General features: G+C 35.2%; 2 protein-coding genes across 2 annotated transcripts in view; both read left to right on the top strand.

Annotated features, from left to right (window-relative positions):
- The window catches only part of SORBS2 (sorbin and SH3 domain containing 2), a 224450-nt gene that overhangs the window by 182776 nt on the left and 15285 nt on the right, over positions 1-26389 (top strand). The window contains exons 14-21 of the mRNA XM_008574763.1: positions 2084-2133; positions 5244-5431; positions 10845-10933; positions 12407-12453; positions 16141-16255; positions 16344-16472; positions 21328-22080; positions 23816-24010. Coding sequence (XP_008572985.1) covers positions 2084-2133; positions 5244-5431; positions 10845-10933; positions 12407-12453; positions 16141-16255; positions 16344-16472; positions 21328-22080; positions 23816-24010 — 1566 coding nt within the window. The remainder of the gene's footprint in view (positions 1-2083; positions 2134-5243; positions 5432-10844; positions 10934-12406; positions 12454-16140; positions 16256-16343; positions 16473-21327; positions 22081-23815; positions 24011-26389) is intronic.
- LOC103592152 (sorbin and SH3 domain-containing protein 2-like) lies at positions 6417-6941 on the top strand (the record flags this gene model as incomplete). Its single annotated transcript, XM_008574758.1, has 1 exon — positions 6417-6941. A coding segment is annotated over one exon (525 nt), but the record flags the coding sequence as incomplete, so codon positions are not given.

Raw genomic sequence — 26389 nt, 5'->3', positions numbered from 1 at the left:
TTAATACTGAACCTTCTCTAAGTACATAAAAACTGATTTGTTTATTTTGGAAGTGGAAACCAGTACAAGGAGGAAAAACTAGTTTCTTAGCCTACCTCTAAAACACAATTTATCAGTTCTTACACTATGTTTTATTTCATATTACAATATTGTTTAGGCTCACCACAAGCTGGCAATTCAAAATTTTTGATCACTGTAAGTGATGACACATAGTGTTCTAAGAGTGTCCTGAATATGACACTTTTTGGTGACCAACTGTGCATGTGGGCGTCCCATGAAAGCCATGATCCACACAGAGGACAATGCTCTGAAGCCCATTGGTGCTGCTCTTCTGCAAATATGTAGAATTAATATTTCTAAATTAGGATATATCTATCTTATTTTATTTTTTTACTTGTTTGCTTGATTTCTTGTTTAGTATCTATTTTTCTGCCTTTTCACTGTCCGATTCAGAATTCAGCAAATTAAAATAACCATGTAAACTTATCATACCAGATATTTTTTCTAATTTTATATTGTTGAAAACCTAAAAATCTAACTATTTTCTAAGAACTAAATATATTAGTATATGCTTTTTCTGTCTAAAAGGAGGAAGGAATATTCTCTTGTAGAGAGATGTTTTTGTTTGTTTCTGGGCAAGATTGCATTCTTGTTCAGTGAGATAGAATTAAAATGTTAGTAGCAATTGTAGAGTTATGCGTAAGGAGGCTTATCAGACTGATCTACATAAAGAATTGCAAAACTATAAACTAATGTTTTAATTGGTTAATTGGTGCTAATTTACCAGTTAATAAAAAGTAGAGTTCCAAAAGTAGTTTGTAAATTGAGGTTTAATTTCCACTAAGTAGGTTTTAATACTCTGGTAAAATGTTTCTGTGTGATAGCAACATAAGATAAAATTTGTCAAATCTTGCCTTTCTGCCTGGTGTTTTTAACCTTTCATATAGACAAAGATTTTCAAACTAGAATGTCAGTTCTTCATCAACCAAAAGTTTATCTGTGACGATGAATCGTCAAATATTACCAAAGCCAAAAATACGTGTACGTGGTATACATTTCTATACACATTCCAGACATTATACCACAACTGTCCTCTTGCAGCATCACATCACATATTACAGAAGCTCCATCCTGTCCGCTCTTGCCTTTATAGATATTTTAGCAATTATCCCAGTAGATGGCCGTGGAAAATGAAAAATTTATATCTACCATTTTTGCTTAATATCAATTTCAGTGTGCTACTCAGAATGAAGAAAAATGTTTAAAGTTCAATTTTTTTAAAAAAAAAAAAAGGTTATATTTTGATTTATTAGATCATTTATTTTAAACTTACCCTGAACTCACTTAATTGGAAAGATATCTATACCTGATTGAAGTACCATGTAGTTTACCAATTTTTTTTTTAAAAAAAAAGGTTATATTTTGATTTATTAGATCATTTATTTTAATCTTACCCTGAACTCACTTAATTGGAAAGATATCTATACCTGATTGAAGTACCATGTAGTTTAGTTTAACTTCAAATCAAATTATGTGGGTTTTACTGAAATATCATGTCTATGTTGACAGATGAAGGATATCTCAAGGTCTGCTTATATTTTATGTTTTAAAGATAACACCTGGCAACAATGAGAGAAAAATTGTAAGGAAGGCTATGTTTTATGAGGATTGGATGATGACTGTAAATATTTTTCTAAACATCAAACCATTTCTTTATGTAGAAAATTTCAATTTACAGTCAATAGGCAAGATTCTGAAGTTAAAGCTGTAGAATAACTTTAGCTCTTTATTCAGTATTTGTGAGGAAATATTATTCATTTCTCTTCCCCCATGCAATATTTGTAGATAATTTGAGTTACACAGAGAAATGTAATACAGAAATGTATATCAGAAGAGAAGGTAGACAGGAACAAGATCAGGTTGCATGATTTCTCTTTGGGAAGACATTTTTGTAATTATAATAAATGGTACTTTTGATCTCAATTTTTATAATTTTTTTTAGAATATCTAATTTAATGAAGACAGACCAATGAAATTTTGCCATGACAAAAATTTTCATGGAACTGTTGATCTATCTTAACAGGCCTCCTTGTATCAGTCCTCTATAGACAGAAGCCTGGAAAGACCCAGTAGGTAAGAATCTCATTATATTATGCAACCAGAATATTCTATACCAGTGGTTTATTTTTCAGTAGTAATATTATTCAACAAAATAGTAATGAGGATTATGTATAACTCATTTTTATTCTAAGTACCATGCCTCATAAAGTTGTTTTATTTTGTTCCTTCATTTTATTTAGTCAACTACAAGAATTTATAAAAATTAAGCAAAATAATTCTGGATTATTTTACAGACTGAGGTATTCTTCCCTTCCCTGTCTCCACTACACCCAGTTTTCTTTTCTTTAGGTGGGGTTTATAAATAAATAATTTTCAATGTTGTTAAGTAACCATTTTGATAATATATTTGGAAAAAATTGTCAATTATAAAGTGTTGTACACATATTTGTTCATTATACTCTGACCACACAAATCAGAAATGCTATTACTACCAATGAATGAAAGCTTACTACATACCAAGCATTCTTTTTTGGTCATGAATATTCATGGAGTACAGAGCAAATTGTCACCACTCATGCCTAAGATGTGATGGCTGGATCCATACTGGCAGCATGCCCATTACCACAAATTGTGATTATACCCCCTGTCCCCCACCCAATTATGCCCCCATTATCCTCTACCCCCTTCCCCATACCCCTTTCCCCAATGCACTTTGTATCCCTAGGTATGTTCTATCTCTCTGCAAGTCCAACGCCCCACTGTGCATACCAGGTATTCTAAGTACATATTCCATCCTTGACAACACTGTGAGTTAAATACTATTGTCTTCATTTTATCTCTGAGGAAACTGACACTTAGGCTCAATAACTTACCAAGTTTACACAGTTGACAAGGAACAGAGACAAAACAAAATTAAACCAAAATAGCCTGTAACCACTAAGTCTAATCCCCTAAGAGTCTGCCCAAGGTAAATTCTGTTAGTAAGCTTTAAATATAACGCTTACTTTAAAATATCACCAAAATTTATTTAGAATTTATTTAAACTATTACCAAAATTTGGACATAGTTCAACAGTACTGTTGAACAATACAAACTCCCAGAAATATTATATCATCAACAACAAATATTCATATGACATTAATTTTCCTTTCTATAGATTTCTATCAACATAAGTAGAAAGTTTTGTGAATTGAGTCCTTCATAAACTGGGTTCATGAGTGCCGTCCAACTACACTAATATCGCTAAGAAAGGAGCGCTCTGAGCTCCTCCTTTATTATCTTTTAAATCTTTAAATGCACATAAAAGGTTTGAATTTTAGAGTTTTTATCTGACCTCAAGGCTCTCTGTAAAGACACACAGACCCTCATGTTGACAGGATAGTCACAACAAAAACAAGTCTAGGAGACAGGGCATCCTCCAGTCCTGTGCTTCCCAGGTATGTGTGTTCCATTTACTCACTTGTAAAACTGTGATAGCAGCACACACCTCATTGGTTTGCTGTGCAGGGTACACAAGACAATAATGTAAATATAGCACATCGCACCCTGCTGGGCTCATAGGAGCTGGTGCTGTTGCTGTTGCTCCTGTCACTGTTGTTTCCATAATCTTATCCAGTAATTTGACAGACAGTGTGTTGTGTCCTTTCATTTACTAGAGTTCATCTTAATTAATCCTATACTCAGACTCAAAACCAAGATTTAAAAACTCCCTGCCATTCTAGACCGTTGACCCCATTTTATACAACTGAATGAAAGGAATCTAATAATTTATTTGTCAACCAGATTATTGATCATTCATTATTTAAATAGAAAATGTTGTGATTCCGGTGTAAAGTTTTTCAGAGCTGAGATTAGGAAAAGCTGTAGGCAAGCATTGAGGTGAGAGAAATTTGCCTTCAGCCCTTTCCTCCATGTTGGTGCTACATCCCCAGCCCCAGATATATTCATGTTATTGGAAGTTCCTTTATAGAGAAAAGAAACAAATTGTAACACTGAATTGTCAGCCACACCATAGTACACGAATAGGAGAACTTTAACTTTAAAAGATGATGGTAAATGTACATATCGACACAAAATGTCATGAATACATAACAGCTTTATTCATAATCGCTAAAACTTGGAAGCAAGCAAGATGTCCTTCAACAGGTGAATGGATAAACAAACTGTGGTCTATCCCTATAGTGGAATGTTATTTAGCAATAAAAAGAAATGAGCTATCAAACCGTGAAAAGACATAGAGAAAACTTAAAAGCAAACTGCGAAGTGAAAGAAGCCAATCGGAAACACCTACATACTGTAGGATTCCAACCATGACATTCTGGAAAAGGCTGGACAGTAAAAAGATCAGTGGTGGCCAGGTGTTTAAGGGGAGGAAGGGAGGGTGACAGGTGGAGGACAGAGGTTTTTATGGCATTGAAACTGTTCTATGTGATACAGCAATGACCTCAAAACCCACAGAATGTGCAACACCAAGCATGAACCCTAATGTAAACTAGGACAGTAAAAAGATCAGTAGTGGCCAGGTGTTTAAGGGGAGGAAGGGAGGGTGACAGGTGGAGGACAGGGGTTTTTATGGCATTGAAACTGTTCTATGTGATACAGCAATGACCTCAAAACCCACAGAATGTGGACAGTAAAAAGATCAGTGGTGGCCAGGTGTTTAAGGGGAGGAAGGGAGGGTGACAGGTGGAGGACAGAGGTTTTTATGGCATTGAAACTGTTCTATGTGATACAGCAATGACCTCAAAACCCACAGAATGTGCAACACCAAGCATGAACCCTAATGTAAACTATGGACTTTGGGTGATAATGATTGTCAAAGTGGGCTCATCGATTGTAACAAATGATCCATCCTAGTAGAAGATGTAAATAATAGGGGAAATTGTTGTAAGAAGAAAGGAAGTACAAGAGAACTCTCCATATTTCCCATTTAATTTTTCTGTAAACTAAAACTGCTCTAAAAATAGTCTTTTAAAACTGCTCTAAAAATAGTCTATTAATTTTCTTAAAAGATGATTATAAAGAAATCATGTTTAATGTCAAGGAACGACTCCCCACCAATGCAGTTTGGGGTGGGGGGTTAGGAGGTATACCATTGTCACTAGCGCATTCCACCAGGCTTTCTGGCGCACATGTTAACCTCTTCCAATACCAAACAAACCAATGCTGATTCCTTCTTTCAGTTCTGCAAGCATGGCCAGTGACTTTAGGAAGCGGAGGAAGAGTGAGCCTGCAGTGGGTCCGCCCAGGAGTTTGGGGGATCAAAGTGTAAGCAGGACTAGCCCAGGCCGAGCAGACCTCCCAGGATCAAGCACCACCCTTGCAAAGTCTTTCATTAGTTCCTCCCCTTCTTCCCCATCGAGAGCAAAAGGTGAGTAATAATAACGGATATGCAGACAATTTGCTAGTTTAAGTTGCTATGGTATCCTAGAGTACCCCGTGAGAGCTGGTTCGGGGTAGTGATATGCACTAGCTTTTCCCTACAGTGTCTTGAAAACACATAATTCCACAGTGATAGCTTTCTTCCTACCCAGACTGATTCAGGCTATCAAGCCTCTTGAGTGGCTTCAAAGACTCTGACCAGCATCTGTTAATGCCTTTTTCCCCACAAAATAAATCATTTGTTTGTTTGTTCTTTAATGAATTCAAAATATCAAATAATTTATTGTCAGGCTATAAAAAGGTGACATTTATAAACATTTACATATAGTCAAAATTTTCTAATGTTACTACAGCTAGCAAATTTATCAAATTTATAGAATAGGAATTACAAGCAGCAAGAGGGAATTATTGTCTAAAACATACATTAGTTTTCTTTTTTTAATTATTTAATTCTAGATAAATAATTGCCTAACCAATTAAATTCTTTGATCATTTGCCCTATATTTTGGACAACCTTCGTATATACAGGTAGTGATATGCACTAGCTTTTACCTACAGTGTCTTGAAAACACATAATTCCACAGTGATAGCTTTCTTCCTACCCAGACTGATTCAGGCTATCAAGCCTCTTGAGTGGCTTCAAAGACTCTGACCAGCATCTGTTAATGCCTTTTTCCCCACAAAATAAATCATTTGTTTGTTTGTTCTTTAATGAATTCAAAATATCAAATAATTTATTGTCAGGCTATAAAAAGGTGACATTTATAAACATTTACATATAGTCAAAATTTTCTAATGTTACTACAGCTAGCAAATTTATCAAATTTATAGAATAGGAATTACAAGCAGCAAGAGGGAATTATTGTCTAAAACATACATTAGTTTTCTTTTTTTAATTATTTAATTCTAGATAAATAATTCTAAATAAATAATAATGCCTAACCAATTAAATTCTTTGATCATTTCCACAACAAAATGGTTTATGTCCCAAGAGGCGATTTTCCATTGAGTCTTTGCTGGAGGAGGAAAATCAAAGCAGACATCCTTCTCAGGTACAAAGAAGCTGCACGTCTAAAACCTTGGTGCCAATTCAGATTGAGGTCACCAGTGAAGAGCAACCGAGAACTCATACGGAATTTTCCGACAGTGACCAAGATGGAGTTGTGTCTGACCACAGTGACTACATTCATGTGGAAGGGTCATCCTTTTGCAGTGAAAGTGACTTTGATCACTTTTCTTTCACATCTTCTGAAAGCTTTTATGGATCCAGCCACCATCACCACCACCATCACCACCACCACCATCACCGGCACCTCATCAGTTCCTGCAAAGGCAGATGCCCTGCCTCCTACACTCGATTTACCACAATGTTGAAACATGAAAGAGCAAAACATGAAAATCTTGAAGAACCCAGAAGGCAAGAAATGGACCCTGGCCTTTCCAAACTTGCATTTCTAGTCAGTCCTGTGCCTTTCCGGAGGAAAAAAAATTCAACTCCCAAAAAACGTAATAACTTCGTATAGCATACATTATACGAAGTTATACGACATTCCACATTGTATACATATATCATCACTTTGTACCCCATAAAAACATACAATTACAATTTGTCAATTTACAATAAAATAAAATAGAGAAGATAAACAACCTAACTAAAAAATGGACAAAACAGACATTTTGCCAAAGAAGATATATGAATGGCTAATGAGCACATGAAAAGATGTTCATCATGAGCCATTAGGGAAACACAAATTAAAGCCACAATGATATACCACTTCACATTTACAAGAACAGCTAAAATAGAAAAATACTGACAATACCAAGTGCTCGGGAGGATATAGATAGTGTTCTGTCTCTTACACATTGCTGGTGAAAATGTAAAATAGTACAGCTTCTCTGGAAAACAGTTTGGCAATCTCTTATAAAGTTATAAACACATCTACACTATAATCTAGAAATTCCACTCCTAGGTATTCACCAAAGAGAAATGAAAACACATGTCCAAAAAAAAAAAAATGAAAGCATATGTACAAAAATGTTTATCACAACTTTATTCATAACAGTCCTGCTATGGGTTGAATGTTTGTCCCTTCTAAAGTTCAGGTTGGAACTTAATTTCCAATATGGGATTTGAAAGGTGAAGTCTTTAAGAGGTGATTGGATAGTGAGGACTATGCCTTCAAGAATGGATTAATGGTTAACGGTTTAATGGGTTATCAGGGAGTGGCTCTGGTGGTTTCATAAGCAGAGCAAGTGAGCATGTTAAAGCATGCTCTTGCCCAGCCCTCATTATGTGATACCCTGCATTGCCACAGGACTCTGTACAGAGTCCTCTCCAAGAAGAAGGCCCTCACCGGGTGTGCCTTTTGGATCTTGGACTTCCTGGCCTCCAAAACTGTTAGAAATAAATTTCTTTTTTTTATATAAATTACCCAGTTTCAGGTATTCCGTTATAAGTAACAGAAAATGGACTACTACAAGTCCCAAACTAGAAACAACCTAAATATCCATTAACAGTTGGATGGAGAGGGCCGGCCCGTGGCTCACTCGGGAGAGTGCGGTGCTGATAACACCAAGGCCCCGGGTTCGGATCCCATATAGGGATGGCCGGTTTGCTCACTGGCTGAGCGTGGTGCTGACAACACCAAGTCAAGGGTTAAGATCCCCTTACCGGTCATCTTTTTAAGAAAAAATAATAATAATAATAAAAAAAAATAAACTTCACAGCTCTGCAAGGTAAGATAAAGAATATACACACGTGCATGCCTACATACATATTTTTATTAAATCTAGAAAATAAATTAATTTTTTAATTGAAACATAATTGATTTTACATATATGTGGGGTATAGCCTTGAATATCAATACCTGTATGCAGTATGTGATGCCCAAATCAGTATAATTAATATATTCACCCTTCTGTTTTCATTCTCCCTTCTTTTCCATTCCTTAATTCATTTTCTATTTCTGCTATAACAATCTTATATTGAAATTTGAATTAGACCGTTTAGACTAAAAGTGACTCTCAAGTCTGTTTTCATAGATAGCTTTTAAGTGGCAACACAAAGACAAATAGTAATTCAAATACAGAGAACATTTTTTGAGATTTACATAAAGTAAAAACACAGTGTATTTTGTGTTTTCATTCTCCCTTCTTTTCCATTCCTTAATTCATTTTCTATTTCTGCTATAACAATCTTATATTGAAATTTGAATTAGACTGTTTAGACTAAAAGTGACTCTCAAGTCTGTTTTCATAGATAGCTTTTAAGTGGCAACACAAAGACAAACAGTAATTCAAATACAGAGAACATTTTTTGAGATTTACATAAAGTAAAAACACAGTGTATTTTAATATTTTTATCTAATTCTTTTCATTAATTCTTAAAATGCATCTGTTTACTATGTTAATTTTAAGAGGCTGGAATGAGTATTCCAGGCTGAAACTTGGGGTAACAGAGAACCTTCTATGCACCAGACACTACAAAGTGCTTTACCTACATTTTCTAGTTAAAATTGGCAGAAACCTATGAGATGGATATTAACGCAAGCACTGTTTTACTACTGAGGAAATTGAGGCCCATGGAGAACAAGAAATTTGCCCAAGGTCACACATATAGTATGTAATGGAAAGAGGATTCAAACCCCTAATAATTCAGAATTTATAGTATAAAATATAATCTCAATATCCAAAAAAAAGAGAAATAATCCGGATTTCATGATAGTGTCATATATGTGGCTCAATTGTTAATTACTATTGCACAAATTTATTTTATTAGTATTTATCTTTGCTTTCATCTATACCATGCAGCATGCTTCAAAAATAATAAATTTGAATTTTAAAAATCAACTTCTACAATTGGAAATACTCACTGATTGAGACATGTCAGAATCCAAGTATTTAATAAATTAGCCACCTTCTCCAGTTTTTCAATATCTTAATATAATTATCTCTCAATTTTATGTGCAGATGGAGTACATTATTGAAACATGTTTTGAGAGGGCTTTCAAATGCATTTAAAGAAGATTTTGTTTCTTAATAAAATGTTTACTTTCTAATTGTATTTAGCGTAAAAAATAGTTTATAGTCCATGAGTTAATAAAAGTAATTTAAAATTTATGATCATTTTGAGAGTCCTATCTTAAAAATATATTAACTTAGAATGAAAAATATACTGCACATAGTCTTCTAGCATGCATGAAAATAACTGGTTAAGTTTTACATGAAACATTTGTGGCTGTGTCTCTTTCCTAAACCTAAAGATTTTGGAATTCATAACTCACAGAGTTAGACATTTATCCTTATATATAGTGCAACTGATATCCCACTTATTGTAAGCAGTGAATTCGTCCATATACTCAAAATAGTCAAAACCTTTAAATGTTTTCTTTTTATGGATTGGCCTTTTAAATTCCTTCACATGGATAAAATAAATTTTATTTTAATATCTCTTGTTATTTAATATAACTAAATTTATTAAAGGCTTAAAAAAAAAAAGAATTGGCCGATTTTGACCTAGTGAGACTGGTAGAATTCTATAACATAGGCTACTGGAATACTTTTAATCTCTAGGTGCATTTCCACACATAAGCCACGTAAATGCATAAGGTGTAAGATGCTATTAAGAAATACTTGCAATCATAATTTTTTAATGTAATTATTTATATTTTGCTTTAAGGTGAACAAAAACAGTTCAATATTTTATATGCAATTTGGCAACCAGTATGATGCTTTCTGTTTATCCCTTTGTTTCTTGGAGTAAGTACTTAGTTGATGATAAGGTAGTTTATGAGCTGGCCACTAGGGAAGGCCATCTTAAGATAAAGTATATGACATCTTAAGACAACAATTATTTAAAAACAAGAGAGAGAAAGAGGGAGAGAACGGACATGACCATAGTCCTGTCGTCGTCATACCCACTTTGGTTTTATCTGTTCCTTTTTTCATTACTGCATTGTTGTTCCACAAAGCATTTCTGTTTCTACAAATTGTTACTGTTTTCCAATTCTTCATTCTCTATAGATCTGATAATAGTAATTACAAATTGGAGACAAAAAGAATAGAAATAAAAAATACCGAAATTTTTTAATGTGAAAAATCCCTATGACTATGAATTGCCTACACCGGGTGCTGCAGTATAATTAATCAGCAGTGTAACAATTATATTTATATATACAATGATAATATTTCTGCAACCTCAGATAATTTTCCTTTTGAAATGCTCTTTTCTGTGTCATATATCACAACTTTATAATTACCTGTGAGTTTTATACCCATGTTTTCAATCATGGTGTCTGTCCAAATTTGGGAGGGGAAATAGTTGCCACCAGAGAAAATGACTGAGCAAGTCTGCTTGTAATTACGTGGATCCTCACTGTGACTGGCCCTGCCCTTTCCAATAGACCGCGAGTCCCCTAGAAGTTACTCCTCCACTTTGACTGACTTGGGGAGAAGTGTACCAAGGGAAAGAAGAGGAACTCCAGAAAAAGAGGTAGGTAGTCTAATGGCATTGGGATCTTTTTAAGCAATATGCTTGATAAAGCACTTGACCAGCCAAATTAACATCCAATATCAGTAAATAACCCAAACTGAAAACATTAAGTAACAACTGAGAAGTTAGAAATAGTTTTCCTTGAAGCCTGAGCACAGGACTCAAAGCATTCTGCACTCTGACCCTAGCTCCATTTCTTCCCCAGTTGTGGTCCAGTTCTGGGCAATGAGGCCTCTCCAAGTCTTGCCCTGATATTCATGAATTAACAGTTGTGATCTAAAAGAGTCCTGAGCTGGGCCACCTCACAAAGGGAGGAGGTTTCAAACCTCTGTACAATTTCTCGGCCCACTGATCTAAGAGAAAGACCTTAAGTCAGCTGTGTTGAAAATCAGTACAAATCTACATAAATGGTTTTTGCTAGCTTACTTCCATTGAAGAAGATTTCTGGAAAAAGCTTTTAACCAGCCCAGTGCTCAATGGCTCTGCCCTTGGGAACCTGTACCAACTGACTCTTTGTCCGTGGCCCTGCACCATGACATGAGATCATGAGCTCTTGCTCATACTGTCTTGGAGACACGAGGGTTTGATGGAAACTGAAAGCTGGTCTTGGACTGGCAAACACTCCAGGAGGATCTTAACAGGTGTCTGATATAGTCCAGTCCCTGTAGGACCCCCAAAGAAGTCAGGAATGATCCTGCTTTCCTAAAATTCACCAGAATCACAGGGAAAGAGAATGGGGTGAGCAGATTATTGGTTGATCGGGAAGGAGGAACTGGCATAGCTGGCTGTAGGGTACAGGGTTCCTCAGGTAGATTTGTGGGCCCAAAAGTTGGGGGATGGGCATGAGTCACATCTCATTATGACTAAAAGATGAGCAGCTGCTTGATAGTGTGCTGGAGGATTCCCGAACCCTCCGGGGAATGCAAGATGATCATGCCTATACTTTTGATAACTAACTAGCCTCCCAGTGATAATTGAGCTAATATTTCTTTGCTGATATGTTAATAAATGTTTAGTAAAGGGAAAGATGACTTCCTTCGTGACTTTGGTTCTTTTATTATAAATTAGAAGGAGTTGTGTCAATCCATGGAACACGGAGCAATTGACCCTCCACAGTTATCTCAGGAAAAGTCTTTGTAATAGACACAATTACCAGCATACTTCCGAAAGTTCATTGAAAAATAGAACTAAAAGATAATACGAATATCTCCATGAACTTTTTGAAGACTCCTGTACACCTAGGACAGAATCCTCTGCAAGCATTTTATTTTCCTATTATGGCATTAACCTATCTTAGTTCTTAGGATGAAATATGTCTAAAAGCAGAACTAATTGATTTACATGTAAATTGCATGTAGGATTTACATTATATATGTTTAATCATTCCTTGAGGTTTCACTTTTCTTTAATGCATGCTTTCTTGTAGGAAGTCCAAATTTTAAGTTAGTGCTAATTGTTTACCTTCCTTTTCAGAAATTGCCTGCAAAAGCTGTGTACGATTTTAAGGCTCAGACATCTAAGTAAGTAAGATGAGTACTCATCATATGATTTAAATTGGCTTTAAATATGTTCAGAATACTTTATATGAGATAAATATGGTAATGGGTTGTGTTACAATATAACTAATTGCCAATTCAGCAATTCACTCTAATTAAAAGGTTCTTCAGAATTAATTGGGATGGGTTAATTTTATTTCCATTTTGAGTTTAGTTGAGAAACACTGAGTTTTAAATCACATCGAACATGTTAGATAAAACACAATGAGTTCAAAAGAACAGGAAAAATAACTGTTTCTACAGTTTTTATTTCAAGAATGAATTAAAAATAAAGTGTTGGGGAGTAATTAACCCTAGCTGGGAGAATTTGATACCATTTATTTATCTGGCTACAATGATTAAACTGTGCACAAAAATTTCTGTAGTAAAATCTCCATCTCAGCACAGGAAGTTTAGAGATTCTGAGCAAAGTTCTATCCTGTGGTCTTTTAATGTTGGTGTTTTCATACTCCACTGTTGTGGTATTTCTTTTACCTTTTGTCTTTAGGAACTTGGTCATCAGATAGGCATGTGGTTAAGTAAGGTTCGTACTAAACACATGAGTAGACTTAAATAAGAGAAAGTTGTCCAGATATTGTGTGGCCCATGTGCAAAGACCTTATTTAAGAAACTTTGTTAGAATTCAAGATAATGAATTCATTGTAAATTGCCATTAAATTACACTGTGTTGTTTAAACTGAATATATAATAACCAAAATATTTTATTCATAAAATGCATATAATATGAATTAATAGTTCAAGAAACTATCTCTGGCAGAAGACATATAAAAAATATAATCACTCAATTTGGTAGTGCTGCTGAGAATGAACTAAATAGGAAAAATACTGTTTAGAAATTAAGATGTTGAACATGTCTTAAATCCTGTAAAAAATAAAATCCTGAAGAAAAGTTTACCTCTTCTTTTCGATTAGATAGTAACATCTGCTTTGTTTCTACTGCACTCTGGTCCTAATTACTGTTCTTTGGACGTGGTGTGACAATTTTTACAATGTATGTCAGTTTTATAAAATAATGATGTAAAGCACATATGAGAGTACTTCAAAAAATTGGTGGAAAAGTTGAATTAAAAGATAACATGAACTCTCCCATGAACCTTTTAAAGACCCTTCATCCATTTCATTTCTTCTTTATGGCAATCTATCAAAAGCTTCCTTAAATATATAAAATTCTGAAGAAATAGCAGGGCATGTAATACAGGAAGAGTGTTTGCCCAGGGCTCATAAGGTGTTCTGAGAAATCTTAATAAAATACAAGCTTTGAAGGGGAAAATAACATGCAATTCAGAGGAAAGGTGCTTGGGGTCTTGATCGTATCACTGGATTTTGTTTACTCCATGTGCCAGGCCCCCACCCTCTTCCATGGCCACGTCCTCATGGCCATTGAGCGGAGAGTCCGGGAAACTCGCTGTCCCAAGCACTGCACGTGGGCGTGGAGACAGCACAGACTCTGTCAATGGTTGTCCCTACCCCCTGCACCTTTCACCAAGGTCGTGACTAGGTTTTTCTAAACCAATGGTATCTAGTTTTACAAGCCTTCAGAGAGGTGGATTAACCACCCACAGAAGCCTTCTCATAATTTGAATAAGAAGAAAGCGTTTCTCTTATACTATAAATAAGTTAATCATATTGCAACTTAATCACATTCCTCTTCTGTTCTCAGGGGATATAGGGAGCAGTTGTTCATCATCCCCAATGTAGTTATATATTTGAAACAAAAATCGGGGTGACAGACAACAGGGGACAGCTTTAAAAGACTCACTAACCCAAACAGCACTAGAAGTTATGGAAAGACCAGTCATAATTTAAATGATTTCAATTAATAGGTAGATGAGAGTGCTTTTATGAACAAGAAACACATGTATCTGTTTTAAATAAATATCTGTTTTAAAAACTATTTTTCTTTACCTCATTCAAGAAAATTTAATATTAATAATTTTTAAAATACAACTAAGTAACTCACCAAAAGCAATGTCTCAATTTTTAAATAGGAAAAAGAGATAAAATGTCATTCCAAAGGTTGTCAATGGCTACTATTCAAAAATGGAAAAAAGAAAAAGCAAATTTATCAAAGTGGGACTCAGAAATTCTAGCTCTGAGATGAGAAAGACACAGTTTTGAAAACTGGAGAGTAAGACAACTTTCCCTTTTCTATATAACTTCGAAACTTTAAATGTAAACCTATACAAATAGAAAAGATTTCTTTTTATATTTGTAAGACAAAAATTAGTTGTCTAATTTACATGTACGAAGGTACTTCAAAAAGCTCAAAAAGTTTTCCATGAACTTTTTTAAGTACCCTTGTATATTAAAAAAGAAAACAAAAAACTAGTTTCATTTCCAGAAACGAAACATACATGATACAAAAAAAACTATACTATTTGGTTGTAAACATTAAATGTTTTGTTTTGTTTTCTGTTTTTTAGATTAGGCATTCGCATAAAAAAGGGAAATACTGTATTTGAGTGTAAAGCTCTGTGAAGCTTCTTTGTTTTGAGGGTTACTGATAATTCAATGCACTTTCATTGTCGAGATTTTAGCGCTTCTAAATGTGTAATAATTCTTTTAATATTTAACAGTTTTCTCAATTAAGTCTTTTAATCAATGAGAAATATTCTGCATCTGCTATAAGCCTCTGTCCATCACATATTCTGCACTAATAAATGATCCAACTTAAAATTCTGAACTAAACAATGCAGAAGATTCAGGAGTGGGAAGGCAGATGTGTAGGAAAGTGAGACTCTTGGGAAAAGATGCAAATTAATTGCCTTCCATTAAAGTATAATTGTGGAGGCAAAATAATGAAGCAACATAATTACCTGGGTGATGAAGCCATGAAAACTTGCTGTAGGAAGGGTGATACATTTAGGCATGAATTATTCAAAATGAATAAACTCTTTATAACTTAAAATTATAAATACCCAAATGTATCTACTATCTTTTTAGATACAGCCAAAATGGAAAAATAAAGTTAATGTCTTGAAAATATTTTAATTTTTTTAAAAACAAAAGAAGAGAGCAAGCATTTGTGCAAGGCTTTGCACTTAAGACAGTAAATTTTGTGCCCCATAGAAAAATAAAAGTATGACATCTTTTCTACTACACAAAATAAATTTCTTATCAAAATACTTCTACTTAAATACCTGTCAACCAAATTCAAAAATCTACAAATAAAATTTTTCTGATGTTGGCACTTCTGTACTGAGGTCACATGATATTTGTTTTTCTCATTGTAAGCTTTAACACATCGAAAAGTGATTGGGTAAGGGGATAACCAAGCTAACTAGCTTCAGGACAAAAAAAAAATAAGTGCAAAAGTAATCTATCATTTTGCCAGACTTCACAAAGCCTCTACTATAAACTAATGATTAGATAGCAATAGTCTGTTTTCTTCTTAAAATTTCACATTAATCTGCCTGAGATTTATATCAGACACCATGTTTATACTTGTTCTTCTTGAAATCATTTCTAAAGTTATAATGTTATAAGTGAATTCCAAGACTTTGCAAGGAAAATCCTTATCTAACTGAGCTTGATGGGTTTTTCAAAATTGAAAGTATATTTCCCAAACAAATTCAAATCTAGTGAAGGTATTGATCTTAAGAACAATTGCTCTATATTAAGAAAAAAGTCATTTAAACATGTCTCTTCCAGGGAGCTGTCATTTAAGAAAGGAGATACTGTCTATATCCTCAGGAAAATTGATCAAAATTGGTATGAGGGAGAGCACTACGGAAGAGTGGGCATTTTTCCAATCTCATACGTAGAGGTAATAAGTCCTTTTCCCTTTCCTCTTGGATGGTGGTTGTTTCAAAGTCATCACAGCTGCAAAGATAAATGACTGTTTTCCTTTCTAGAAACTCATCCCTCCTGAAAAAGCACAGCCTGCAAGACCACCTCCCCCAGCCCAGCCTGGAGAAATCGGAGAAGCTATAGCCAAATATAATTTCAATGCAGACACAAATGTGGAGCTATCACTGAGGAAGGTAACCAGCTGTTTTCTTCCTGGGTGCATTTGAAAAAAATGCATATTTTCAAAACTAAAATAGAGTATCTTCTTCCTTACACACTTTTGTGTTTTCCCCATTTTCTACAAAGGACTAAAGGCTACCCAGAGTCACTGTTACCTCCTGGTCTCTGTGTCCTTCCAGGTGAGGTTCTCTGTGGGGCATAAAGCTTCCCTGAGAGCCTCCCTTTGTGCTTTAACCCAGGAAGCAGGGCCCCAGATCCTCTCCAAGAGGTGCATCAGGCTGAATATGAAGGAGTTATACATGTGGGAGCATCAGGAGGAAAAAGCACAATCTTGATTCCACTGCAAAATGTTGTTATGCCACTTTATTATTCAATCTTTTAAAAACAGATGACCCAGTACTTACTTTTCCCTGTCTTGGAATCAAGGAATGTTCTTAAAGTAATGAAGATAAGGAGAGAACAGAACTGAGGTCACCCGAGGTGGGAAAGGGGAAGGAGAAAGGGGTTAGTGAGAAATTGGTAGAGGGCCACAAAAATGATTACATAGCATAGTGTCAAATATACTAATTACCCTGATCTGAGCATCACGCATTGCACACGGGTACTGATGTTCAATGCGTACCTACAGATATGTACAATCAATTATGTTTCAGTTTTTAAAAGTTGAAGTAATAAAGATGCTTCTTGCCTGGGAGCCTCCCTCAAGAGCCATCTGTGCAGTGCTATTTCCTTGACCATCCTCCTCTGGGCCTCATGACTGACCCATTCACTAGCAACGCATCCTATTCTAGTATCTCTTCTTAGCAATATTCAAAAGGACTCTTAACCCACTATTTTACACAGTTGGGAATGATAAATGAACTATTTCTACTGTTTGCTAAACAATGACATATATTTGTTTAAGGTAACTGCTTGTCTGCACACAGCACAGACTAGTAATGTTTAGGGTGGTTCTGGGACCTCCAAATTCTATAATTCTCTGGGGGTTGGGGGGACGTTATGTAGAAAATGAGCTAGAGCAAAAATTTTTAATTAGGGTTTGTAAGTCAGCTTGTTTATTAGTTTGAATGAAAATGTTGTAGGTTATTAGAAGTCTTCGTTTATTTTATTAGTTTTAGGATAATTATATGCCAGTTCTGTTTCACTTGAGCCAGTAACTAAAGAGGATTATCTTTCTTGATGTGTAATTTAAAAGGGACTTTCCTTCCTGAACTGATTAATTAGAAAAGACTATCCTACTTTCTTTACTCACAATGTGAATTTTTTTTTTCTGTTGAATTATAATATATTCTTTTAATGGGTGGCATTTAGGGATTTCTTTCTCCTTTTCATTAACTTCAAAGTGTAAAACTTCAAATTACCAATGAATTACTTCCAAAATATTGTAATTCCCAACTTTTTAGAAACGTATTGGGGCCGGCCCGATGGCGCACTCAGTAGAGTGTGGTGCTTGGGAGCACGGGGGCGCTCCCGCCGAGGGTTCGGATCCCATGTGGAGACCGGTCCGCTCACTGGTTGAGCGTGGTGCGGGTGCGACACCGGGGGTTGTGATCCCGTTACAGGTCACGAAAAAAAGACAAAAAGGAAAAAAAATGTATTAAGTTGCATAATTTATTAATTATTTTAATTGAGATCGAAGCTGAGACATAGAAAAATAAACCATCTAGGGCTAGCAAAATAAAATCAACATATCAAACATTATTAAAATATGAAGTCCGTTCATGGTCCAATGCAAGATCCTCTCAAGACAGTGTTCCCAGTGACCTAAACTACTCCTTAAAAATGAGTCTTAAGAAGGATTTTACATAAGTAAATGATGTAAGAATCTGCTATTATAAGAGAGGCATTTTCTTTTAATGCCTCACTAAAGCTAGGCATTTTATGTATTCGAATCCTCCTTGAAGATTGGGTTTCAGTTGTGGGTAATTACCCTCAATTCTGTATCATTGGATAATGGAACAGTTTGGTATTACCCAATTTTGTTTGATTGATTATAAAGTTTTCCAGAATCATCTTAAGTATGTTTACTTCACTACCAGTGCTTAACATTTAGAGTTCAACATTCTTCCTTCAGTGGTTCCTGCTGAAAAAGAAAAAAGTAAGAATCTTCATTCATATATTGTCTCATCCACCACTCAGTCATCTTGAAAGAACTACCAGATAAATTTCAAACAACTATACCTTCAAATAAAATATTAAAGGAGGAAAAAGCTCATTTAACATTTAGAAAAATTCTTCTATATGCCCTAATTAGCAATGTAATATAATATTTTAGATCATGTTGTTTTAATATTCTTTGTGAATACAATTTAAATGTATTTTCAGGGGGTTTTTTTGGTAATACCAAAATTTAGAGGAATGTACAAATTTTACTAATAACTACTTAGTGTTTTATTCTCACTGCTAGAAAAAACTATGTTGAAAAGCATATGTACCATAATTTGGAAGAAATATTTAATGGTTTTCTCCCAATTGGTAATCCATGCTATGATGTCATTGGCTTAATGAAAGAAACCTTTCAGAAATGTTGCACTCCATCATTTTCAGAAAGAGAAATACTATGTATTTCTACATAATGATGTCCAAAACACACTAAATTTTGGCTATTCTATTTTCTAACTGATATTTGCAAACAGAGGAAGGTACTCATTAATGATTCATGAATCACTCTTTGACACATTCAAATCATGTTTCTGGACATATTACCTCTATTTTAGGGGAGGCTCAAATGTAAGTTGATATTATTTCTGATATTTCTGCTTTCAGTACAATAGAATCCAATTCTAATGCTTTTGAAAGATAAGATAATTGTATGATTTCTGTATTATACATAGTTTTGTGATATGGGTATCCCAGGACACTTAATTTGACTTTCAGTATAATAAGTCCATTGTAAAGCTAAGCACTTTTAACTTTTTAATATGTATATCGGTGATTATGGTGGTAAGGGCACTAGAATAGGAGTAGCAGATAGCAGTAGCAATGTGGTAGTAATGACAATAATGGAATTTAAAGATCTTTTTTTCTCATCCATATCATATTTCTTTCCATGAGAGAAAGTGAAAATGAAAAGTAATAATCTTAAATTAATGTATATTTCATACACTTTCAAATTCTCATTATTAAAAGCTTTTCTGTTGCATAATGAAGAGCTTAAAGCAGAACTCTAGCCAATAAGGGAACTTCTGTAGACTGTCAAATGAGATTTAGGTCATTTACATTTTCATTAAAAATTCAGCACCTACAGGACTCAATAGGAGTGGCTGTGTGCCCAGTTAACAAACCACATGTACAGTTTTACTTTTTTTTTTTTTTTTTTTTTCCTTTTTGAGACCGGCCGCACCGCGCTCAGCCAGTGAGTGCTGTGAGTGCACAGGTCATCCCTATATAGGATCCGAACCCACAGCGGGAGCGCCGCTGCGCTCCCAGCGCCGCACTCTCCTGAGTGCGCCACGGGCTCGGCCCACAGTTTTACTTTATATCAGGCACTAAGCAGTCTTCAGTTCTGAATCCTGTGTTAAGATCACATGAGTTTTGTGACACTTTGTGCCATTTACACCCCCCAATGACATGACATCATATTTCATTTGTTTACAAAAAGCTAAATAAATTCAACTAATGTCCCCTTCCTATTTAGGACAGAGAAGTCAAAAGTTAAGTGGAGAATGCATTGTGACTTCTACACACTAGGCCCAAGGACCACGTGCTGGCTGTATGTGTGAGGTATTGTCCTAAACCATCAGCTAAACAGTGCCTCTCCAAAATCTTTCTTAAAGATTTTTTCTTTCCAAACCGAAATCATCTACCTAGAAAAAACTAAAGTCAAAGCTCATTTTACCAACTTCTCTTAGGGCCTTTTTATATATAGCATATAACATTTTTTCTAGTCCAGCAAGGATAGATAAATGTTACTAGGCGGAACTTTTAGGACTGCTTTTACTGAATTTGCATAAAAATTTAAATTTACTGTTTTGTTTAATATATCCAAAATACATCAATAATATTAAGATATACAGAAGTACATTTTTACTTCAGCATATTAAGCTTCATAAATTACTCCTCCTCAGGTTTACATGAGATGTCAAGCTTCTGAGGAGAAAGGGAGTCTTAGCAGAAGTTCACTCTCCTGTGAGCATCATACAATCGCTCTCTTTCTATGTAAACATTTACTTTGGATTTTTTTTTTTTACTTTGAAAGTTATGTAGGTTCAGTTTTGTTCTGATCATGGGTTTCTGTTCTTGAAAAATATTTTTCAGAACTTATTCGCTTAGAAATGTGTTAATGTATGGTGGTCTAAAACATTTTATAGCATATGTTATAATCACCTTGCCAAGACAAGTGAGAAAATTGTGAAAGTTCAAAAGATTGGACATTACTTCAGGGAGAAAGAACACTAAATAAATTCAGGGAATAAAAAAGGCTTAGCTATTGGTTGGGTTTTCATTCTACATCAACATTTCTTCAGTCATTTATGCTACTAAATCAATATCTGGAAACCTGCAATACCTTTTAATCACAGTTTAAACGTAGTTTAAAAGAGGTAGACTACTAAGTTAAATCTCTTAAGGTTTCACTGTCTGTCCTCATAATCTCTCTGACTTCATCTCGTTATTTGACACTTAAGACCTCTTCTAAAACTAGTACAATTTCATTTTTTCAAGTAACTTTTCTAATTAACATGCTAATGATTAGATGAATTTAAAGTCAGCAAAATATCTTCAAATCTATGTAAGTTATAACATAAAATTATTTTTATATTCACTACCACACCTTTCCTGCATTTCTCTGTCTCTGTGTTTTGATGCATTATTATTATTATTTTCTTGGTCTATTTTTTTTTAATTTCATAATCCCTGCTCCCATCTAAGTTGGCTTCCAGTGAACCAGCCCCTCCTTCCATGCACAAAGCTTCACCTGGCTCAGATACAGGAGCTCTTCAGGGAATCACCCCGGGGTGGCTGTCCTCAGCAGCCACGTGTCCACCAGCAAACCCTTTGGCCCCAACACTGTCTCTTTTCCTGGACAACTTCTTGGTTGAATTGGAGAAGCTTAGTGCTTTAACCTTACCAGCTGACCAAGCCAAACCAAATCTCCTAGAGGAGCTCATCCTCCCCCCATTGCCTTCAGCATCTGCACCTGCAGAATCAGCTCGCTCTCTGGTACCTTTCCCTCACCCGAGTGTGACCTCAGCTGCAGCCCAGCCTCAGGATGCGACGCCACTTCAGGATCCCATAAAGACAACTCAAAACAATTTTGCAGATTTGAAAAAAATGAGAAGGGGCTTTTCGGACCCTGAAAAGATGCCTGAAGTCCTAGGTGATAAGTTTGTGGCATCTGCATGCACCAGTGTGGGTTCCTTGCCCATAACCCTGCCTGTCATTGGAGAGGAAGATGAGGAAATCTGTGAGGGGGGTGTGTCAGGCACCCCAGGAGGGCTGCCAGAATCTCAAGAACAAGATACCTTGTGGTATGTCCATGATGGTACAGAGGTGGCACCAAACCTGCACATCGAAGAGGAGGAAGAAGAGGGGAAAGCTAACTGCTTAAAATATCCATTAGTCACCCCCACAGATCCTAGGAACGCTAACGAAGACAGCAATGCAGCAGAAACCAGTATTGAGGTATTTTAGTTTTCTTAATTACTGAGAATTAAAAAGTCTTACTGCAATTAGCTAGTGCAGTAAATCATATTAATAAACATTATTAATCATATTAATAAACATCAATTAGACACTGCTTTGGCAGGTTTTCTTAAAAGAAACATAAGCATTGCATGAGTCAGGGGTAGAGGAGCATATGGAAACACACCATATTTTAATAAAATGATGTAAATATATGATATAATTCCATTATCCCATCATTTCTTTATGACTATAAATTCATATTTTAAAAGCCTTTGTAATTCATATAGTCTTTCTAATTTTCCGATATTAATAATGATAGCTAATAATTGAGCTCTTGCTGAGTGTCACACCCTATTCTAAGAACTCTACATCTTTAATTTTCAAAACCCAGTGGTGGGTGGATGGTATTATTATCCCAGCTTTAGAGTTGAGAACATTAATGCACAGAGAGATTAGACCAATTCCAAGATGAGAAAACTATAAACCATACCTTTGATGTAATGGCACTTTGTAAAGCAAAAAATAAAATAAAGAAAAAGAAAGCCAAAAGAAAAACAGTACTCCAGTCCACCCCCTCTTGACTTTTCTGAAGAGGTGATTTTCTTCTAGTGGGTAACTACTTAAGAGTTGGTCCTGCATATTCAACTTGCAAACAAAGGGCCTTGGACAATGATTTTAATCAACAAAGGGGGAAAATATCCTGACATTTTAGCTTGTAAACTTCTCTCCTTAGAAAAACAAAAACCACACTTCATCTCTCTCAAATATGCATCCCGTGCTTTAAAAAGTGAGTAAAATTATTGGCAAATACTGAAATTAAAAAATAGAAAGAATGGTTCATATTATGTCACAGTGCGAGTCATTTTTCTGCATGGTTCATCTATTTCAAACCCCTAAAAAATGAAAGTCATTTTTTAAACCCCATAGTCTCTTATTAAGATCTCACCAATAACAAATGTCAAGTGCCTTGGCCTGTAGAAGATGTTCTTGGGGTTAAACAACGGTCAGTGCCCAGGAAGCCTTGGGCACCCAGAAAAATCTGAGGCTTGGCTAGTTCCCCAACCAGCAGGGAAAATGTCATGCAAACAAAGAACCCAGCCATGCCTGCGTTTGTATAAAACCAACACACTACTCAGTAACAGAGATAACTTACTGCAGCAAGTTAAACATGTTTCTGAGTCAATTATTTAAACAACTAATTTTCCCTTCAATTTAATCAGTTTTAAGACATAAGTAAATACATGGCCTGGTTGACAGGCAGTGCCACCTGCCTGTTGCAGGCAGTACCCCAGGCATGGCGCTTATGTCATCAGGGTGAGTTAGGCAGCTGGAGCCTACCGTGCACATAGAGGCCGTAAGTGCCCCACCTCTGTAACAAACTGACTATTTATACATAGTTTTTTACCTACTTTACAAGCATGTTGCAAAGAGTCACTCACTGCAGCATTTTAGATACTTTTTTAATTCACTTTTAGAAAAAGCCATTATGTAAATGGATTATAAAATTGAAGAATATAGGTGTTCTTGTCTCCAGCCACCCACATCCAAAAAATTAAACTGAGTCAAATTCAAAAGAAAAAGTTAGTGCCTTTAAATCAAGAATCTGTCATAAATGTCACTTCCCAGGGTATTTGGTAGCTTTAAAATATTTAAGTTTGGAGGATACTCTAAAGAGCATGTAACCTCATTATGCACACACATAATCGCATCTTGTCTTTGCTCAATATTTAAGCCATCGTCGTTTTCTCCGGGAGATCGAACGGCTACACCTTTTCCCAGCTGTCTGCTTTCCTCTCCTCCATTTCCTTCTCCCTTGGCCTCTGTTTCTGACCTGGTTTCTACACTTTCTCAGCCTACCCAGCCCACCTCACCTCCTCTTCTCCCTAAATACTCTTATCAACAGGAGATAAATTCACCAAAACTCAAGGTAACTGCATCTTGAGTGTGCTTGATTGCATGTATGTAAATGAACTTCATTAATTAGATGTATGTATTTCGATTTTGTGCCATCTTACAAGATCTAAATATTATGTAAATATTGATTGCTAACTTTTAACATCATGAGCATGGTCTCTATCCAAAAAATTTAAAAAGATGTGTTTGCATAGCAGCTATAACGAGGTGGAAGAGTAAAGCAAACTAAAATTTATATCATAATAAAAAGTAATCATTAGATTTTTCCAAAAAAAATGTGAGGGTCAGCATGAGAACGATCACTTTCAAAAGTGTCAGCTTTGTGCCTCTCATCCTCTGTCACTGCTTAGTGAGCTCATTGCCTCCCGTCATTTCTGCCCGTCAGCAGGCTCAGCAGAGCCTGAGGGCAGGGTGATCTTTGGCAGTGACTGTCATGAGCCTCGCTCTTCCACAGAAGGGAAGTAAATTAATGAGGATGCAGGAAGGCTGATTCTTTTGTAGCCATTGACAAAGCATCCATCTCCGAGACTTGCAGTCTGGCAGCTCTGTTAGTATTTAACTCCACCTAAAGATACCGTTAAAAAAATTGTTTTAACAAAATTAATAACTAGCCTTAGAAAGAGATTTAATGAGAAGCATAGCATGAAATCAGTCCATCACAGGAAAGTTTTGCCTGTATGTTTAGAATGATCCTGAAACCTTTTCCTTTTGACAAAAAGTGATAGACTTCAGATACCTCATCATGACATTCAGTCTTTTCTGCAGAAAAGTAAAAACTGAAGGCTCTGACTCAGCCTAGCTTCTATATTGGGAAGCACCAAAGTGCTGAAAAGTGCCATTTACATAATCTTCAAAATCCTATCACCAAATCCATTCACCAAAATAGTCCATTTATGTGAATTCATCTTAGGTGTGAAAGGAACTTTTGGGGAAAAAATGGGATCCTTTAAAAACTAATTGCTCTTTGCTCTTTGAATTTTTATTTTCGCTGACAGAAAATAATTAGAAAGTTTTTAAAATAATGCCACTTTATATAATGTCTAAGGCTAAGAATTTGCCCTTTCCCCCTTTTTTCTCTGGTTTTATTTTTAATGCCAAAGCATTTATTCCTTGCCTTTTCTTACTTCAGCCTTTAAGTTTAATCAGTAAGTGGAAAAGTAACTTTAGAATCTGAGTTCTACAATTTAGAGAGGTGGAGGACTTACCATTGTAGTATCAAGGACAGAAGCAGGATTTGAAAAGGTTTATTTTCCTGCAGGAACCAAGCTCATCTCATACATTAGGTTTCAGTTGTTTACAGAATGCTATGAGAGAATAGAGATGTTCACCGTAACTACGTTTTAAAAGAATACTTCAATAACTACATAAAATAACTAACTCCAGAAAAACAAAGTGAATTTTTTTCTATTTTATCTCATATTTGGGAGCAAATGTTGATTTCACTGACTTTCTTTAAGACCTTATAAATCTATGCCTAGTATTAGAAAGAATATAAGTTGACTGAAGTAATTTCTGCTTGTAAATATAAAGAGAAATTTAATCAACTCCAAATTTTTGGCCACTGTTATAATTTAACACACATCTGACACAGTAACAGAGTTGATTTGAGTCCTTTAAGAAGGCTTTGTATTTCTTCCACTTCAAGAATGTTGGAAATTATGCTCATGATAAAGAAAGAAAGTAACCTAGCACTAAAAGCAAAGAGAAAATAAAATTTCAATAATGTTTTAATAGGTATGGTATAGTAGGCATGAAATCATTACAGTAACATTTTCATCAACCCCTATCAACCATTGTTTAATTAACCCATGTTAATTCAATGCAATTTTATTATATTAGAATATTTTCTAAGAAAATGAAAATCTGCTGTATGCAATTCAAAATGTTTCATAAAAGTAAAATTTACTACCACTTTACAGATTACAGAAGACTGAAAGATTTATGTTATGAATTTGATGTATAAATCTGAATCCAATATTTTCCCTAGTCTTTTGAACATCTGTTTTTAAAATAATGGTCTTTCATAATAAAAATTATTATGTCTCAGTTCCTTTATAAGCTGAGCTTCTAGATCCATCCATGATAATATTTTGAAAGAGACTCATAGCACGTGGACTGAAATTGCAGTAGAAGCTCTTTACGAAGAGAGAGAAAGACTCTCAGATTTCTTCCAAGAAACACAGGTTTTGTGGTCCTGCAAGGAGGTATCATCACCCCAAAGCAACCCCATGAGAAGGCGATTTCTTTGAGCACAGTTTCCAGCATGAAATTAGGCCCTCGTTCAAGTGAGAGCCTAATATGTATGTTCAAGTGATCTTTCTAGCTGTGATTGTCAACATCATTCCAACAGCTAATTGTTTGTTTTTTCTCTATGAACCTTGATACGTATAGA

This window comes from Galeopterus variegatus, unplaced genomic scaffold (assembly GCF_000696425.1).
Source record: "Galeopterus variegatus unplaced genomic scaffold, G_variegatus-3.0.2 Scaffold1097, whole genome shotgun sequence".
In the NCBI taxonomy this organism is placed as follows: Eukaryota; Metazoa; Chordata; class Mammalia; order Dermoptera; family Cynocephalidae; genus Galeopterus; species Galeopterus variegatus.
Note: the sequence above shows the minus strand (reverse complement) of the source record. Positions and strands in the feature narration are given on the sequence as shown.